Source organism: Manihot esculenta, chromosome 11, assembly GCF_001659605.2.
Source record: "Manihot esculenta cultivar AM560-2 chromosome 11, M.esculenta_v8, whole genome shotgun sequence".
Lineage (NCBI taxonomy): Eukaryota > Viridiplantae > Streptophyta > Magnoliopsida > Malpighiales > Euphorbiaceae > Manihot > Manihot esculenta.
Window position 1 is genome coordinate 3,565,698 of NC_035171.2, and position 20,487 is coordinate 3,586,184.

The 20,487-nt window shown below is 35.0% G+C and overlaps 1 protein-coding gene across 5 annotated transcripts; it reads left to right on the forward strand.

Annotated features, from left to right (window-relative positions):
- The first annotated feature begins 8,782 nt into the window (after nt 1-8,782).
- On the forward strand, nt 8,783-19,455 carry LOC110626124 (probable inactive nicotinamidase At3g16190). Of its 5 annotated transcripts, none has more exons than XR_006352642.1 (4): nt 8,784-8,953; nt 9,054-9,167; nt 9,296-9,361; nt 19,111-19,411. XR_006352642.1 is itself a non-coding variant. In XM_021771876.2 (3 exons), the coding sequence occupies exons 1-3, from the start codon at nt 8,906-8,908 to the stop codon at nt 16,127-16,129; spliced, it is 294 nt and encodes a 97-aa protein (XP_021627568.1). In that variant the 5' UTR covers nt 8,783-8,905; the 3' UTR covers nt 16,130-19,054. The 5 variants fall into 5 exon arrangements, 1 of the variants encoding a protein (XP_021627568.1); XR_006352643.1 differs by lacking the exon at nt 19,111-19,411 and adding an exon at nt 15,998-19,054; XM_021771876.2 differs by lacking the exons at nt 9,296-9,361; nt 19,111-19,411 and adding an exon at nt 15,998-19,054 and having other exon boundaries at nt 8,783-8,953.
- The last annotated feature ends 1,032 nt before the right edge of the window (nt 19,456-20,487 follow it).

Sequence of the window (20,487 nt, forward strand, 5' to 3'; positions counted from 1 at the left end):
AAACTCTACAATTAATTTAAATAATAAATAAAAAATTTAACTACTAATTAAATTTAATATTTTATTGTGACAAAATAAATTTTAGTAAATATTTTAAGTAATAGTATTATTTATCACCTTCTCACTTTATATATATTACAAATAGATTATATAAATTAAAAATATAAATTTAATTTTAATATAGTTATATATATTAGAATTCATAAAATATTATAAACTATCAATTTTATGATTAAACTATTTTTTTGAAAACTTCTTACCAACGAATTTAAGTTTCATAAAAAATTCATATTAGGCAATTTTAAAATTTACAAAATCTAAAAGCAGTAAAATTTTAAAAATTCTTTCCAATCGATTTAATTTTATGTAAACTAATAAAATAAATGTTTTTTAATTTTTTAAAAAGATTTTGTGTTTAATTAAAAAAATTTGAAAGTTTTTTTAAAAAATCTATCGTACATCCTATTTAGAAACACATAAATAGTGCCAAGACCTGGCGCCATTTAAAGTAGCGTCAGACCTTTTTTTCATAGCAGAGAGAAGCCTCTTCATGACAAAAATTATCTCTGCCACCTGACGCCATTTAAAGTAGCGCCAGACTTTTCCTGTACATGGCAGAGGCCTAATGCTACGTCTCTGCTATATAGAGAGAAGGCCAAATACCACTTAAACTCTCTATGGCAGAGAAATTCTCTTTGCCATGAAAAGTCTCTAATGGTAGAGACAAACCTAGCGCCTGACCAAGGGCTCTTAAAGAGCCCGGACAACCTCCCCACCCATCTCCTCAATATCTAATCTCTCAAAAATCCTAATCTCTCAATCTCTCTTGAGATCTTTTTCAATCTCAAAATTATATATCCAATTTTATTCTAAATCTTGACGAATTTTTTAAGATTAATTAATTTTAGTTTCAATTTTTTAGCAAATATTATATGGTCGCTTGTATTAGAAAAAATAATATGATTAGTTCATAATAATTTGTAATGTACAAAATATTATAATTAGTAACGTATTATATTATAATTATTTAAATATAATTATCTAGAAATTTAATTGTTTAGATAGTTATGTAAAATGTTCCTAATATATGATATGAAAATATTTATTATCAGTATATTTTAAATTTTTTTTTACTTCGTAAATTTTTACATCTTAATATGTATTGTCATAAAGTTAAAAACAATAATTGGAGATTAACAAGAAAAATTAAATTAAATATAGATATATGTACTGATAAATTAAATAAAGTATAACAATAAAAAAAATAAATATAATAATAAAGTAATTTTATAAATTAAGTGCAAATAAAAAGAATAAATTAGTCATTACAAATAAAGTCCAATAATAAAAAAGAAATATAATAAAGTAATTTTATAAATTAATTGTAAATAAAAAGAATAAAAAGATTTAATTTATTGGTAATGATAAATTAGTTGTCCACATTATGTTTTACATTTATTCAATATTTATATTTATATTACTTTTTGTCAGATATTAGAGTGTGTAAAATTATTAGATCGGACTCATTAGAATAAAAAAAATATGATTAATTCTATTGTAATAAATAATTAACGTCATTAAAATAGTTATATTGTTGTTTTTGTTTGAATCATGAAATAAATTTTATAAAAATTATTACTCTGACTTATAGCATTGTATATTGGGATGGATATATTATTACAACTGAATTAGGTTACGAATATAAAATGAAGATTATGAACTTTTTTTTTTAAAATGTTCATTTTACTAGATTGTCATATCATAATAAATTCATATGTAAGATTCAATATAGAAAACCAATTATTAGTGGTAATGAATACAAATTTGATTTAGTTAAGTTGTTCAATGATGATGATGTAGAGATGATGTTTGATTACATATGTACAATAGAATCCAAAAGCATTATATTTTATGTGGATATTATTAGAGATGTTAACAGAGATAAAAATGTTGATTGTACCGGACCCTCTAATATGCTGATTTAGAGAGTTCAGACTCACTTTTGTGTCCCATTAATAAAGAGTAAGATGAGATTATTATTAGTCTAATGAATTTGTTTGGTGCGAAAGACTATATTATGGGTAGTGTTGATATTATAGTCAATGAAGCTGTTGATGAACTTGATGAATATGTTAATTCAGATACATTATCTAGTTCAAATGATAATGAATACGAAAGTGATTGGATTGAGGATCATGAAATATTATCGGGTGATGATAATGCAATTGTTTAGTATTCTAATCTCACTTTGCCACTTGTACACCCTCCTCTGTTTTTAGAAATAGATTTTGACCTAATGAGGGTCGATCCCTATGCAAGGCCTCCTACTGATATGTTTTGGCATCCGAACAAAGAGTTTTCTATCGGGATGATTTTTTCGTTCAGAGATGTTGTAATGGCGGCAACAAAGGAATATTATCTACGCAAACATCATCAATATTGTTCTGATGAGACCAAAAAGAAAACATATAGCATTAAGTGCAGACATAAAAATAGCAATTGCAAATGGCATTTGTGTACTTCAAGGAAGGAGGGGTCTGAGGAGTGGAAAGTTGTAATTTATAATAGATCGCATACATATTCTAACCCCATGGTTGAAAGAGACCATAGACGATTGGATACTAAATTTATATACCAATTTATCTTGTTTATGATAGAAGAACAACCAAAGATCAAAATAAAAACCTACAAGTAGATGTTAGGGATAAGGTTGGATATGAACCATCATACTGGAAGACATAGAAGGCAAAACAATTTACAATTAGAAAAATCTTTGGTGGATGGAACAAATTGTACGGAAGGTTACGTAAATACATGAATACGGTTTGCCACTTCAATCCTAATTTAGTCTTGATAATAAAAGACGATCTCCACTATATAAATGATTGTACTGATTGTACTTGCCGAGTATTTGATCGCATATTTCGGGCTTATCGTCAATCTATTCAAGGTTTCAAGCATTGTCAGCCTGTGCTTTTTGTTGATGATATATTTTTATATGGCAAATACAGTGGGTGTATACTATATGCAACAGGGCTGAATGGGAATAATCAGATATTTTTCACTAACATTTGTAATTACTGAGAAGGAGAATTCATATAATTGGGGTTGGTTCATGTCTTACTTGAGAGCATTTATGATAGAATAAGAAGATTTATGTGTTATTTTTTATTATCACATTGGAATTAAGAAAGCAATGCAACAAGACTGGTAGCAACCTCCAAGTAGACATCATCGATATTGCATTTAGCATATTTTGAGCAATTATAACACAAAATTCAATAATACAGTAATGAAAGAATATATGAGGAAGGCTGGTAAATTTAACTTTAATTACCTTATGTTAAATTAATAACTTTATTGTACATAACAAACTCATAATAATTTGTGTATATATTTTAACTTGAACAACCAATCATAACCAAATGAGAAAATTCTATGAGGCGATGAATAAAATAAAAGAAGTTAATGCAGAGACTTTTAAATGAGCTGTGAAGATTTCTCTAGACAAGTGGACTTATTTCTATGATGGTGGTAAGAGATATGGATCAATGACGACTAACACTATTGAGTCTGTCAATGGAATATTGAAAGGTTTTCAAGCATTGCCCATTACAACAATGGTTGAAAAAAATATTTTATCAGTATGTACATTACTTTGACACTAAAAGAAGCCAATTCTTTTGGCAACAATAAGATGGCTATAAATTCACCTAGTTATGTGATGAAATTATACAGAAGAATGCTCAATCTACAAATGGCCATCGTGTAACAACATTTCATCGCGATGAATTGATTGTTGAAGTCCGAAGTGCAAAATCTGGGCAAAAAGAGGTGGTTAAACTTTTAGAAGGAACATGCACTTGTGGTAAATTTCAAGAGATGCACATCCCATATTCATATGCCATAGCAATATGCATGTCAAAATTTGTGGATTATGAGCAATTTGTTGATAGCTACTATACACTAGACAGAATAATAAAATGTTACGAATACATGTTCAGTTCTTTGGATAATTCAGACTATTGGTATGCACACTATGAAATACCACTTATTTCAAACAAGGATAGGATTAGGAAAAAAGGACGACCAAAGTCGTCGAGGATCCAAAATGAGATGAATTGGAGGGTTGCCAAAGTTAATATTCCAAAAAAAAAATCATTATTCAATATGTAGGCAATCGGATCACAATAAAAAGATATATAGTGTCAGTCGGATTTTATAATTTCATATGGCTTCATCAATAAAATAAGTCATAATGTGTTATGATAATATATTTGTATTTTATATTTAACCATTATGTCTTACATATATTACATTTAAGAAATGCTTTCGTATAAAAAGTCTCGTCAGTTATCAACAGTAAAATCAAGCAGAGAAAAGAGAAATATAATTGTCGTAACACTTTAATAGACAAATATATTGACCCAAACAGTTGTTCATGGTATTATCACAAGCGACCTTTTATTAATCAACTAATTTATGCTTGCTTAGAACAAGACTTTGCTAACCATATATTTATTGGACATTATTCGAAAAAACTATCTGATTTTGGTCATGCCATAATTGGTCCTCCATATGATTGGTAACGTTTGTGGGAGATTTGATGGGAATTGGAAGCTTACTGTAGCTATCATGAGTTGCCAATTCCAAAGGCTACATCGGCAGACATGGCTTGCAATACAATTGAAGAAATTAAGAATATGAAGGATCACCTTTTGAAGGAGATTAGGGTTATGGATAGGCTGGATAATTTTATGCTAAAAAAAGTGAGTTTCCAAGTGTGTATAACGACAACCAGTTCTCATATTCCAGCGATTTCAACATAGAAGATAATGACATATCTGACTATAGTGACAATGGTACTGGTGGTTTTACGAAATATCTACTACATTGTCTATCAAAATGCTGTTGAAATTTATGCATATATTGATAATGTTCTATAATAAGTAAATATATTGACAATGATCTGGCTATTTATTGTTGTAGGCATATCATGATTAATTACACTCCACATGATATTTTCTGAGTAACTAATAGAAGATGGTTACTGAATGATGAATTTGTGTATTCACTTAACCATCGTATGCACAATAGTGACCATGTATATAATATAATGCGAAGCGAATGGACATTTCGTATATGATAATCAAAATCTCTCCAAAAGCAATCTGTTCAATGTGAAATTAAGTGTCCATACCATAAAGCTATCATGATGTCAACGACAAATATTGAACAAATGCATTGCACACTTTATCGTATTCGTGAGGAGAACAACAGAATAACTATTAGATTAAATAGAGAATTTTTCAATACAAAAGCAAAAGAAATTTTAGAGGATGAAAATTTAAATCAACATCAAATGTACTGCAATATGATGTTATCAATCGATTGTACATCTGATATTGAAATGTCTAATAAGGATTAGTAATGATAATTATATATGCAGACCATTAAGTGTAACCTTAAATACTTGTGTAAGATTTATTACTTTTATGAAAAAATTGTTTAGTTACTTACATATTGATTAACATAAAAACATAATGACATGCTTCTTTCCATTGAAAAGTGACATTACAAAATCACATTACTTATCATCAGACATATCAATATCTGATGCGTATATAGGAGATGACATTGCATTATTTATCTCTACTTCCGACAACAACTTACCATTAGCATGTGCTTGTTTACACAGCATATAATACCTACATCTGCATATCGTTAGCCGATTATTTTCTTCACGGATCCTCCTTAACACAATCTCATATGTGCGAATGTTGTTCCTTATCATTGTTATTGAATAACGCTTGACAATTGGGGCATTAAACTGACAGCAATCGATAACAAGGTTGTGCAACTCCTCAACGCAATAAGCCCATTCACGATGTAGTCCGTGCGTAATACTCTCGCCTATCAGTTTGTCTCTCCCTAATATAGTCGTCATTAAAGGTAGGCAGAATCCATAGTCGACCATTCCTATGATATGAAAAACTATCATCTATTGTATTTGTGCCACCATTCTCAACAAATGCATAATTCAATATATATAGGAAATTTTTTTTACCAACAATAATTGGTATATGACTTAACAGTTTAATTTCATATTCTGTATTTATCACTTGCATCAAAAGAAATAATTGTAATGTCACTTAACAGTTTACTTCTATCTTCTATATTTATCACTTCACTAAAAGTGATACTTGCCATGTGATTTAACAGTTCACTTTCATCTTCTGTCTTTATCACTTGCATCAAAAGAAATACTTGCTATGTGACTTAACAGTTTACTTCCATATTCTGTCTTTATTACTTGCACTAAAAGTAATATTTGTCATGTGACTTAACAGTTCAATTTCATCTTTATCTTCTATCTTTATCACTTGTACCAAAAGAAATAATTGCCATGCGACTTAAATTCACTTTCAATCTTCTATCTTTATCACTTGTACTAAAAGTAATACTTGCCATGTGAATTCACTTTGATTTTTCATCTACTTATTTCTTCACCATTTGCAACAAAAATAATAATTGGCACGTGAATTGCCATGTAACTTAACAATTTACTTCCATTTTCTGTATTTATCACTTACACTAAAAATAATATTTATCATGTGACTTAACAGTTCAATTTCATTTTCTGTTTTTATCACTTGCACTAAAAATAATATTTGTCATGTGACTTAACAGTTCAATTTTATTTTCTGTCTTTATCATTTGCACTAAAAGTAATATTTTACGCACTCCTCTCCTTAAATTAATTTTTAAATAAATCAGATTTAACACAAATTTAACATATTTTTTTGCTGATTTGTCTTCAATTAGCTTGTAATATCCTTATTGTTTGCATTGTTGTAGATGCTCAGGGAGTGGTTTGGAGCCACCCGTTTGTGGTAAGTTGTGAACCGAAGGGTTTCCGAAAGGTGCAAAATTTGATTTAGAACATTATCTATGAATTAATTCCTCTTTAGTTCACTTCATTTATAATCCTTCATCAAATTTAATTATCTTTTGCCATTTAAGGGAAAAAGAAAAGGAAAAGTAGATGACATTTTGGATTTCAATTTTTTTTTTTTGAATCAAGAAAGACTTTATTTATCTTGTAGAATAATAATCCAAGAGACAATCAGGAATGTCAATCCAAATCTTGAATCTACCATGATGAATAGACTCTCTAGCTAATAAATGGGCGGCTCTATTTTCTGAACGTCGTACCCAACGAACATGAATGTTACCCTGAGACCGCATAACATCTTTGCAATCAGAAACAACTAATCCAAACTCCGAAAAGTCATCCAGAGGAGAGCGAATAGCCAAGGCTAAGGATTGGTTATCCGTAAAAATACAACCCGCCTAAAGAAAACAATCTCTAGCATAAGATAAACATTGACGCAAGGCCAAAGGTTCAGCAATAACAGGTTGCCCACCCCCCTCATAGAAACCCGAAATTGCAATGGAAAAGAAGCCTTCCAAGTCCTCAAATACTGCTGCAAAACCGAACAAATCAGCACTAACAAAGACTGCACAATCAATGAATACAATCCAATCAACTTCAAGAGTGGTAGCCTCAACCAATGGGAGCACACGAGGAACAGATGGGTGGGATAACGTCCTTGGTCGAGACACAAGTGATGCCACATAATCATTAAAATAGGAACTAGCAGCATGATGAACCTCACTGGGTGACAAAACTTTATTGACCCACAATCTTTCATTCCTGGCATGCCATAACTTCCATGCATGTATAGCCATACGTGCAGTCCTTTCTCTGCCAAAAGTATTATAAATATGAATAAAGAAATCCATGAATATAGAAAAATCAACAGCAGTAGAAAAACCAGCAAGTCTCCATAACTCAACAACCATTGGACAATGCAAAAAAACATGTGAAATAGATTCATCATGATCACAAAAAAGACATGCAGCAGGTACATGTATCCCACGCTTCAAAAGAATATCCCGAGTAGGAAGCACTCCACGACAAGTACGCCAAAGAAAATCACGAACTTTGGGAGGAACATCAAGAGACCAAAGACGATTCCACCCATCATTATAACCCAGCACACCAGTCCTACCCGACAATTCTAAGGCACAAAAATAGGCATATTTAACTGAGTACACACCCTTCTTATGCAAGTGCCAAATTAATTTATCCGGTTTTGGGAATAGAGGCAATGAAATAGTAAGAATAGCTCTCATATCAGCAACACTAAAAATATTTATTAGCTTCTCTACATCCCAACGCAGCTCACCTTCAACAAACAAATCACATACTCTCATGGCTTCAAGAACAAACATCGCCTCATCTAAAGGCATAAAACCAATATCCCGAGGAATCCAAGGGCAATTAACAACAAAAATTTTCACATAAGTTTGAATATAGAAATTTGATAAAAGATTTCTATTATGAATTAAATTTTACCTGATATTAATAGATTATTTATGGTGATATAAATTATTTCGTTTATAAATAAAAAAATATAAATATTTTCATAAATTTATATTTATATCTCATATTTTAAATTTAAAATAATTTTAATAAATAGGTGTTTAAATCAATTTGGTTGAAAATTTAAATTTGGCATCTTTCTTGCCATTTTACATTTACTTATTTAAAATTAAAAATTAAAAATATTAATATTAATTTGTCAAATTGCGTTTTTTTTATTAACAAAACAATCCAATAATTTTATTACATTTCCTTTCCTGAATTAGGGATTTTCTAACCAAACTTATGTACTCTTTAAGACAAAAACAAATGATACTCCACTGCCAACTTATAAAATTAACAGAACAGAAAAGGAACAATAAAAAGAAAATCTTTAGTTGGATGGGAAACTGGAATTCACTCATCCCCTTCTCGTAAAGTTCCAGACTTTGAGCAGGTGTTGCAAAATATTTGCAAATGGCAGATAAATGGAAGGAGACTGCTCTCTGTGTCATTGACATGCAGGTCTGCTTCTCTTTTTCTTTCCCTTATAATCTTTATATTCATGTATGTTGCTGCATATGAAATTCTTACCTGAATAGTTTTTTTTTTTTTTTTTTTTTAGAATGATTTTATCCTTGAGGATGGGTTGATGAGAGTTGATGGAGGGAAAGCCATTGTCCCAAACGTGATAAAGGCAGTTGAAATCGCTAGGCAGGGTGGCGTTTTCGTAGTCTGGGTAACCTTCTACTTCTGTTTTATAGTGATTGTAAATTTGTAAGATAATCAATTCCAATTTCAATATCTTATAATCTCTGTCTGTTTCCTGGGTAAGTTATAATTCTTTGGAGTTTTGAATTACCACAGAAGAAGTGGATAGATTTCTAGTAACAAATGCTATTCCCAAGCTTCACCCAATTTTTATCCACTTAGGTAATCGCTGGAGCCCAAAGTCAGTATTCTGTTTGTTTGTATAAATATTGAGGAATTCTTGAAACAAATAGGAATCTCAGAAAATTTGGGGCCTCCCTTGAGAATATTATTTGGGAAATATACCTTATCTTAGTAGGAAATTATACAGAGAAAAATTTAGGGACTGTTCAGTTAATTAGTGAGTTGGAGGACCCTTTTCTTTGGGTGGACACTTTAGAAGGCAATATCTTACTTGCCTATTGTTTGTTTCAAAAAGGCAAGAAAACTTTCTGTGTGCTTACATGAGATTATTTCTTTAATTTCTGTTTAGTACTGTGCTTGATTTTGTAGAAAGGTAATTTCATTCCATTTTAATTTGTTACTGATGGATATTAGTTGGAAAACTCAAGTTAGCAAGTCTCTGTATTTATGAATGGAAAGTGTTATGAACTCTGTGGGGGTTTAGGGTGTCCCTGAACATGACCCGCTAGGAAGAGACAGGCAACTTTTTTGCCGGCATTTGTAGTCTGCCGGAAAAGTGGGTTCTACCTCTAAGGAAGCAAGGATGCTGAACTGGTTGATGGCCTTCTGATGAAAGAAAGTGATAATAAGTTGGTGAAGGCACGCTTCAGTGCTTTTTTTTTTTGGTATAACCATAGGTATCTCCAAAGCCCATTGGACTGGAACTAAAACTTCAGTGCATTTTTTAATACCCATCTTCATTCATTTCTGTAGACTCAGAGGCTGATCTCCTGTAACCTCTTATGCTGATCTCTTGAAAGCAAGTGAATACGGGAGCCGAGCTCTGACCTCCAGCAACTCTGCAGCAGATCTTGCCGAGCTCCCGTCTCTTTGAAGCCGGTCTCCTTTAACGAGTGTGAGCACTGTTCTACAATGTGTGAACACAGTAGCCGGACTGCCGACCTCCTGCAACTCTCTCAAAACAAACTCACGATAATGTGAATATTGCTCTGTACAGAGTGTAAACTCCCTTTTAGAAAAAATTAGCGGATTGCCCTGTTTCCGCTTTTCATTCTTATTTATACTGAATCAAATCAACCATTACAAACTGAAAAGGAAATTTACTCCGAGCTTGAAGCCACATCGCACAAGACTCGGGTTACAGAATGCGTGGGCAACTTACTCTTAACAAATTAAAACATGCAGAGCACGTGGGTACGTGCTTTATTAATAAAACAGAAAAAACAGTGCATGTGAGTACGTGCTTAATAGAAAATGGCGCGAGCAAGCTTACTTTCATCATTTCTCCCCCGTAAGCTTGTTCTTCATATCTCCAATCCCAATCATCATGCTCAGCTTGTCGATCTTGTCCCAAGACAGTGGCTTTGTTAGAATATCAGCCAGTTGTGCTTCAGTCTTGACATATTCGACTTCGACTTCTCTTCTTTGAACACATTCCCGAATAAAATAAAACTTGATATCTATATGCTTGCTTTTGTTATGATAAACGGGATTCTTTGTGAGTGCGATTGCAGATTTGTTGTCAACTCTTAACACGAACTTGTTTGTCTTCCAACCGATCAGTTCATGTAACAACCTACTAATCCACGTGCCTTGACAAGTCCCTGTTGTTGCAGCAATATACTCAGCTTCACATGAAGATAAGGCTACGACTTTCTGATTCTGTGAAATCCAGGTGACAGGACTTTGGCCGAGAAAATAGATTACCCCTGTCGTACTTTTCCAATCATCTACGTCTCCGGCTAAGTCACTATCGCTATAGCCTACCAGCTTGAACTCCTCCTCTTCAACTTTGTTGTAATTGCAGCCATGATGCAAAGTGCCTTTTACATAGAGCAATATCTGTTTTACGACTGCTAAATGTTTCGTTGTTGGGGCTTCCATGAATCGACTTACCATCCCAACTGAATATGCGAGATCGGGATGAGTGTTCACCAAGTACCTTAGACTTCCGATTGCACTCCTGTATAGTGTTGCATCTACCGAAGGACTTCCGTCTGATTTGCTCAGCTTTACCCGTGTATCCATTGGAACCCGACAGGGCTTACACTCAGCCATGCCAAGCTTTTCGAGTATCTTCTCTGCATACCCTGCCTGGTTAAGGGTGATACTATACGGCCTTTGCTTGACTTCTATTCCCAGATAGTAGCTTAGCTTTCCAAGATCACTCATCTCAAAGTTCTCTCTCATCTTGGCTTTGAAATCCTCCACTGCTCTCAGCTTTGAACCCATGATTATCTTATCATCTACATATACTCCTACAATCTGCACTTCATCTTCTTTGTGTTTCTTGTAGACTGCATGTTCGATCACACATCTTTGAAGCCCTAGTTCACGTAGACATTTGTCTAGCTTTATATTCCATGCACGAGGCGCCTGCTTAAGACCATACAGGGCCTTCTGTAGCTTCAGAACCTTTCTTTCTTTCCCTTGTTCAACGAATCCTTCTGGTTGTGTCACATAAACCTCTTCTTCTATCTCACCATTCAAGAACGCGGATTTGACATCCATATGATGCATTATCCAGCCTTCTTGAGCGGCTACAGCAATTAATACTCTCACAGTCTCCAGCCTGGCTACGGGAGCAAAGACTTCTTCAAAGTCTATGCCTTGTTTCTGCACATACCCCTTTGCAACAAGTCTCGCTTTATATTTAATGATCTCCCCTTCCGGATTCTTCTTTACTTTGAAGATCCATTTCAGACCAATAGCTTTCTGGTCCTTTAGGAGTTCTGCTAGTTCCCATGTTTCGTTTCTCTGAATAGCCTCCATTTCTTCTATCATTGCTTGTCGCCAATGTTCACTGCAGGCAGCTTTATGGTAAGACGCTGGTTCTTCAATTGACATGAGGTAAAGACTGTAGTCTTGGTCGATCTCCACTGTGTTGTCATAAATTTCTTGAAGAGTCCTGAACCTCCTTGGTCCCTCTGAGCTGCTTTCTCCTGTCTCTGAATGTTCTAGACCTGACTCGGCTATAGGTGATAAGGAAGCTGGCGTCAGTTCCTGACTTTGGAGGTTTTTGTCTTCTTGTATTTGTGCTTCCTTGTATGTGATGACAAGTGGTCCTTCTGTTGTGGAGTTTGATGTTGTCTGGCCTGCCATTTCCACTTCTCTTCTTCCTGAAACACAACATCCCGACTTACCACAATTCGATTAGAATTTGGATTCAATAACCGATATGCTTTGGACCCTGGTTCATATCCCAATAAAACCAGCTTCATGCTTCTATCATCCAATTTTCTCAAGTGAGGAGCTGTGTTCTTGGCATATGCAATGCAACCAAAAACACGCATATGATGAACACTTGGGAGTCTTCCATGCCACGCTTGATACGGAGTCATGCCTTGGACACTTCTTGTGGGTGATCTGTTCAATATGTATATTGCAGTACGTGCAGTTTCTCCCCAGTATGTAGCTGGCACCCCGGAGCTATTTAATAGACACCTCATCATCTCCACTACGGTTTGGTTTCTCCGTTCTACTACACCGTTTTGCTGTGGGGAGTAAGGTGCAGTGAGTTGGCGTTTAATACCATGTACCTTGTAGTACTCTCCGAACTCATTTGATGCAAACTCACCTCCTCTGTCTGTTCTAAACATTTTGAGCTTACATTCGGACTGGATTTCGATCTGAGCTTTCACTTTCTTGAAAGCATTAAAAACTTCATCTTTACTTCTAAGCATTTCAATCCACATATAACGACTGTAGTCGTCCACAAGCAAAAGGAAATACCTGTTTCCGCCGCATGTGGTAGGTGATATCGGCCCACACAGATCACCATGCATGAGCTCCAGAGGTTTAGTTGCTTGATACTCTCCTGCTTTCGGGAAACTTGTGCGATGCTGCTTGCTGATCATACAGGGTTCACAAATGTACTTCACTGTTTCTATCTCCGGTAAACCTTTCACCATGCTTGATAGTTAAGATGCCCATAGCGTGCATGCCATAGACACGATTTTTTTGACAACCTTGTCAAGTGGCACTCCAATTTAGCTTGTATCATCCTCATCGTATACAGACGATTTTCAGCTCTCTGGACCTTGGCTATCAACCTGTCCTTTGCGTCATATACTCTGAGAATTCCTCCATTCACCACCACTTTTGCTCCTGATTCGTCGAGTTGACCAAGGCTTATAATATTGGATCTTAATCGAGGAATGTAGTACACATTTGTTAGTTTAAAATGATCTCCATTCTTGCACTGAAACACTAAAGTACCTTGGCCTTCTACCTTGACGACGGAACCATCACCGAACTTGACATTCCCTTTTACTGTTTCATCGAGATCAGTTAAGGCCTGCTTGTTGCTTGTCATATGATTGCTTGCCCCCATATCATAGTACCACATGGTTCCTTTCGTTTCTATTCCTTCAAAGTCATGCATCTATTCTTCATTCAGCATTAGCTCCTCTTCCTTCTCTTCACCGATGTGAATCATCTCACTGGTTTCTAGCATCAACAACGTCGACTCCTCTTCGAATTGTTCCACTAAATGTGCCTCATTCTGTTTCTTCCTTTCAGCTTTACAATCAGATTGAAAATGGACATATTCGTTGCAATTGTAACACCTGACCTTTTTAATGTCAAACTTCTGATGGTGTTGTCCTTCATCATCCTGACCTCGGCCTGTTCCAGGAGGGCAACGACCTCTGCCGCGACCTCCTCCTCTGCCTCTGCCGCGTCCTCTACCACGTCCACTTCCGCGTCCTCGACCTCTACTCATGTCCTGCGGACGCTTCTCATTGGTTTTTGAGGACTCAGCTCGTGCTTTACACTCTCCTTTAGTAAGTAGCACGTGTTCGTCTATTCTGGAGTCGTAGCTTCGCAACCTCTCTCGTGAGCTTTGAGAGAACCAGTTACTTCTTCAATCGTCTTTACAGACAGATTCCCGAATTCTTCTATGGTTGAGGCAATCTGAAGATACTTAGGGGACACTGAACGCAACATTTTCTTTACTACATATGTTTTATTAACCACTTCTCCACGTGCTCGGAGCTTGTTGACAACAGTTGAGATTTTTCCGGTGAAGTCATCGACAGACTCACCATTTTCCATTCTCATGCTTTCGAGCTCCCATCTAAGAGCTTGTGCTCGTACTTCTTTGACCCTCTCTGCACCGAGGTTCATAACCTTGAGAGCATCCCATACCTCTTTAGCTGATTTCTTTACCCCCAACTGTAACAGGGTGTCTTCGGTGATCCCTTGAAAGATTGCTGCCAATGCAATCCGGTCTGAACGTGGATCAACTAGATCTTCCGACTCAACGACATCCCAAACACCTTGAGCTTGCATATAGACTTGCATCTTGATTGCCCAAGCTACATAATTTGTCTTTGTTAGGAGCGGATACTGTAGAGAGACACCCCCTTCCTTTACGGGCGCTCTCACTACGGTTTTTGCCGTCTGACCAGTTTCTGTCGTCTGACCGCCATTGCCGCCATTGCCACTACAGACAGCACTCGACGATGATGATTCGTGCCTAGGCATGTATTTGGGCATAAACAAGGTCCCGGGCTCTGATACCAAGTGTAGACTCAGAGGCTGATCTCCTGTAACCTCTTATGCCGATCTCTTGAAAGCAAGTGAATACGGGAGCCGAGCTCCGACCTCCAGTAACTCTGCAGCAGATCTTGCCGAGCTCCCGTCTCTTTGAAGCCGGTCTCCTTTAACGAGTGTGAGCACTCTTCTACAATGTGTGAACACTGTAGCCAGACTGCCGACCTCCTGCAACTCTCTCAAAACAAACTCACGATAATGTGAATATTGCTCTGTGCAGAGTGTAAACTCCCTTTTAGAAAAAATTAGCGGCTTGCCTTGTTTTCGCTTTTCATTCTTATTTATACTGAATCAAATCAACCATTACAAACTGAAAAGGAAATTTACTCCGAGCTTGAAGCCACATCGCGCAAGACTCGAGTTACAGAATACGTGGGCAACTTACTCTTAACAAATTAAAACATGCAGAGCACGTGGGTACGTGCTTTATTAATAAAACAGAAAAATAGTGCACGTGAGTACGTGCTTAACAAAAAAAATGGCATGAACGAGCTTACTTTCTTCAATTTCTTCATACAGAGGGAATTAAGAGTTTGGTGATTGTTGGTAAGTGCAATTTCAGGACTCCCGACCCTTCTAAATTGAATGACTTGAAGAGGTATTGTTGATATTTGTGTGATTTGAGTCATTCCTACATATTTAGGTGTTCAAACTCCAAATTGCACAGTCAGACTGTCCTTGATGCGGTAGCATTGAATTACCAAAATGTTTCTGTTGTTGTTGATGCCACAGCGGCAGCTACACCTGATATACATGTAGTTATATACTCTTAGAATCGAATGAGCATGGCTTGTTCTAGGTAGATATTTATCCTTTTCTTTCAATTAAAACTTTCAAGAATTTGACTTGCATGCTGAAAATGTAATTGTGTTTATATAAGTTGGCTGCTGATATTGTGATGCTCATGGGCTTGAGAATAATTTTCTAATTTCTATGAGGAAGGTGAAATTTAAGACTAAGGTTGATGGTTTTGTTGCTATCCGTTTAGTTCACTGGGAGACATTGTCTTACTTGTTCCATTGTACAGTATAGTATTTTCTTGTCCAAAATCAGTAATGGTCCAATGGATTTCGTTTGGCGGTGTAACATCTAAGAGACTTTAATTTCTCACTGTTACAGCTTGTCTATAACATTGAGGTACAGATCGATGAAGTAATAGCTGTATTCAGCTTTCTGCTTGAGCATGACTGTACGAGGTCACATTATTCTGCATTTGTGAAACATCTGCTGAGAAATTTCAGTTTATGCTGAGCTGTAGCAAAAAAGTTGGATAACAATGTGATTTTAATCACATCAGGGGTGATCCTGAATTAATTTGAAAGGTTTTGAACTTGATTTTAGTATCAAGTATAGACCAGATTCAAGTTGGACATGCTGCAAAAAGAAATATCTGACCATCATAAAGGCTCCTTCAGAGTAAACAACCAATCCATAAAGTGCCGAGTCATGAAATGCACCATCTATGTTGACGGACTGATAATGTAAATATGATTTGTTGTTGTCGTATGCTATTATCATGCTTTCTTTAGAGCTGATTTATAAGATATGATAGAGATGGTCTTTGTTAATAAAAAAAGATAGTGGAGAAAACTTTTGGTCAAAAAGCTTTTATTAGTTGCATCCCTTGTCCTTATTTTAGCCGTTGGATGGAATTGGAAAATAATGAATACTTTGTGGCTAAAGTATCTTCAGATGATTAGGCTAAAATCTTGAACTCAAAAATTGCTGTGCATGAACTTGTGGCGTGTGAAGGAGAATTATCTGAGGTGTATTGGTGATGAAGTAAATATCTTGAATTTTGAATTATACATGAGAAGGGCCAAGTGTTGGGAATTTTATGAGCTTAATATCAGATTGGGACAGCGAAAAATGTTCTTAAGCCATAAGAACAAATAAGAGTCGATTCATGTAACAATAATGTTAAAGTTGCAAGAGTTATCTTTGCTAAATTGTTTGCAAGACTAGACCAAAACGAAACGAATCAAAATCACCTTTTTGATCTCCTCTCTAGCAAAAAAACGTGATCAAGGGACTGCCCAATAGCGACTCCCCTTTACAATTTCACGCACTGAAATTCTCGGTCAAAGAAAGTGTGCTAGCACCTTGAATATTTGTCTCTTCCTTTTGGTTTTGTGAATTCAGCTTAGGTAGAGGATTGAAGATCTAATCTCTATCAATCCCTGATGTGTTTAGTGTCAAAAATTTCAGAGCAAGTAGGAGAAAAATCTCTTCTTTTCTCTAAGAGGTTCGACCAAAAAGAGAAGGTGGAAGAAGTTGCAGTTTTTTTCTCCTTTTTCTCACTTATGTAGCCGCATCTATTGAGCCACAAATCAGGGTTTTATTTTCCCTTTTATAGTCATTCAAATTTGACCTCAATGAGAAGAAAACTTTGAGAGAAAGTTTGATTTAATTTAAATTCAAATCCAATTAAATATTGACATTTAATTCAAAATAAATTTCCTTAAAACAAGTTCTAATCCTATTAGAACCCTCTTTCTCTTAACTAATTAATTAAACCTTTTAATTAACTAATTATATCAGACCTTAAGCCATATTAAGTGGGCGTAAAAATGTGTGTCAAAATTCACATGAGCCTATTGATAATATTTTAAACAAAACACTTATTAATGGCCCGATAAAGAAAAGACCAAAGTACCTTTTTTCCAAATTTCAACGTGTGCGATCCTATAGGACTATTCAATGTTGGCAATAGGTTTTTAAGGTCCATGAATTATAATTGATCTCTAGTAAGACATTATAATTACCCAAATTGAATAGTTATGAATTTGCTCAGAAAATCACCCTACTAGTGAACTAGTATAATTTTTTGCCATAAGATATCATAATTTGCATAAGACATAGAACAAGTCATCTTTACTCATTGCTAAATCATTTTTCTTAACCTATTAGTGATACTGAATCAATCAAGTTAATAATAACTCTTTTCATACAACTTGGGTGTGGCCACACTCTTCTCAATTTCACTATTTAGGTGGCCAATGATATTTTCTCTTTCTTCGAGAGAGGCAGTCCCTTCACTTCTCTCATATTGCCTAGCATGAATTGTGGCATACCCAATCATATCCGTACTTGCCAACCTATTTACGGGCGCATTAGGTGTAAGTCAAAGCATACTAGGACTCATCTAGGCATTTATAGAGATTTCCAGTCTAAAGACTTTTAGTACAAGTATCACTAGAGAGACACTTATGACTTTCAACTTGTAGTGTTCTCGTAAGTGGATCGTTTCCAAATACACCATTCTTAATTTATATTTATGTTCTCTTATTGATATCCAATATCTAATGACCCGTAAAACATGATCATCTCACAGAGACCATACTAGCCTTAGTTCAATGTCACTCCCATGACAACGATTGACTAGGAAAGTTTAAAATGTTGTTTTTCAAAATTCCAAGATTTTACTACTAAGTGCCTCACACTTGATAACTTGAACAGACCCAACATTCAAGATGTTTTATTAATTTAATATGCACAGTAATAAACAACAAAGTGATAAAACAAATACCTTATCTTTATTTATTATAGATAAAATGTCTTTACAATGTATATGGGATTAAGGCTTACACTCACACTAAGAAGAGGTGCTCTGTCATTAGTACACAGGATAAACTTTGATCTCTTGCAGTAGCATGCGGAATCAAGGCAGCTGGAGTGAAGTAATTTTTTGTTGAGGAGAGGCAATTTTATAATGGGAAAATTGTAGAAGGATAAAGTAGATGTAAGATATTTAGCCATGTGAAACAGATTGGACAATTGGGTCATGGTATAATATTAGATAATTATAGGACAATTGTTTAAATACTTGAATATGAGGTGAAACTCAATTGAAATCACAATTTCATAACACCACTAGTGTTTTTTCAGGGGAAAAAGGATCTGCTCATTTATATTGCTTATATCTCTATGATCAGAAGATAAATAAAAAAATCTGATATCTCCATGTCAGATTCAACCTTGTGCACTCCCCCTCTGAAAACTAGATGCATCAGTAAACATTTTTCTACTGTTTTCCCATTCCGTATACTTAGTAAATTGGATGTTTGTTTAATTTGTCACTGATATTGTTTAACCTTTATATCTTATGCATTGAAATTTTGATTGGTTTAAAACGTTGGCATTCATGACGAATTAACCTGGATTTCTATTTTAATAAAACAGCCAATATCTATGACATGAAAAATACTGGAGTTGAAATCCTAACGTTACAGGAATGGTGGGAGTCTGGTGCTTGATCTACCTGATGACCATGCAAGGTTCAAGCTTTCTTGTGGCAATATATTGCAATCTATCTGATGCATGCTGCAGCATTTTCCTCGAATGGATTAATATCGTAATAGTTGGTCATCTTATGACTGCAAATTACATGCTTTTGCATTTCAATCTAGTGGAGCAAACATATGTAATGGAATATTTGTTCATAAACTTTTGTGTGTATTATTGAGTTGCAGCCCATTGAATACTATTGAATTTGAAATAATTGTCATCTTGCAAGTGAACAATTCAGGTCCATTGCATGTTCTGAATAATGTTGAGAACTCTTTCATTCTTGTTACATTCTTATCAATATAATTATTGAATGTGAGCACCATATACCTCAGAAGCACTGTCATGACTTATGATGGTTGAGAGCCAAGTAAACTGGAACCTAACAATTGATGAATGATGGAGCCCAGTAAAGCATGAGCTGGTGTTTGGAACCATTCGATCACAGGAGGAATTAGCATCATTGCCTGAAATTGCATAGGCTGGCAAGTGGCAAAGCGTTTTGGTGGTTTAGTCTGCTGTCTACGTGTGCTTTAGGAAGTAAACCGAACCCAGCAGAGCAAGTAGGCACGCAAAATGTTCATGCACTATTTATTGATCGCTACCATACCTGTGAAGATTATGAGATGATGCAATGGATCTGAAAGATTGTTTCGTTTGTTGATGTTAACAAAGATCTGGGTAGTGACCTGGATCAAGACTTTCCACATATAACTCTCCCCTTTCCTTCCTTTTATCTATTTTATTTAGTTTCTGAAAAGGTTTTCAGTCCCATTCTTAGTGTCGAAGAGACCGAAAACATTTCAAATCTTAGATCTCCCATCATTAAGGCTTTCTTTGTAATAAATCATATGGAAGAAAGAAATGAATTCCATTCTTACATGATCCCACTATTTTTCTTTTTTGTCAAAATTTTAGATTCCAGTGTGGGCTTCCATTGTTGTTAGGAAGTAGGAACCCTCTTGTGCAATGTCATGTTTGTGGAGAGGAAGAGACTGCCATTTGGGCTTTGCTTGAAGGCCCAGCCAACCAAACTTTTCACTGTGGCCTGTGCAATAAGGCAAAGAAGCAAGGTATGGGACTGAAAACTTTGGTTGGTTGGCTTTATACGTATATGATAATCACTTGTAGATTAATCAAGTTAACTCACATTCCATTTCAGTTTATAACAATCAAATAAGAGAAGGAAAAAGACTTAGTAATGAAATGGTCCACTCTATTATATTGAGTTGATATAAAAATTTGAAATGATTGGAATCTTTGGATTTGATTTCCTAGCTAGAAATTCATAATTAAATAATATTGAGGTATTTAATTGCTAA

Bases quoted from the DNA above. Each gene is read 5' to 3' on its own strand.
- LOC110626124 (XM_021771876.2), top strand. From the start codon at position 8,906: ATGGCAGATAAATGGAAGGAGACTGCTCTCTGTGTCATTGACATGCAG. The intron at 8,954-9,053 runs GTCTGCTTCTCT...TTTTTTTTTTAG, and splicing joins TCTGTGTCATTGACATGCAG to AATGATTTTATCCTTGAGGA. The intron at 9,168-15,997 runs GTAACCTTCTAC...TCACTGTTACAG, and splicing joins GTGGCGTTTTCGTAGTCTGG to CTTGTCTATAACATTGAGGT.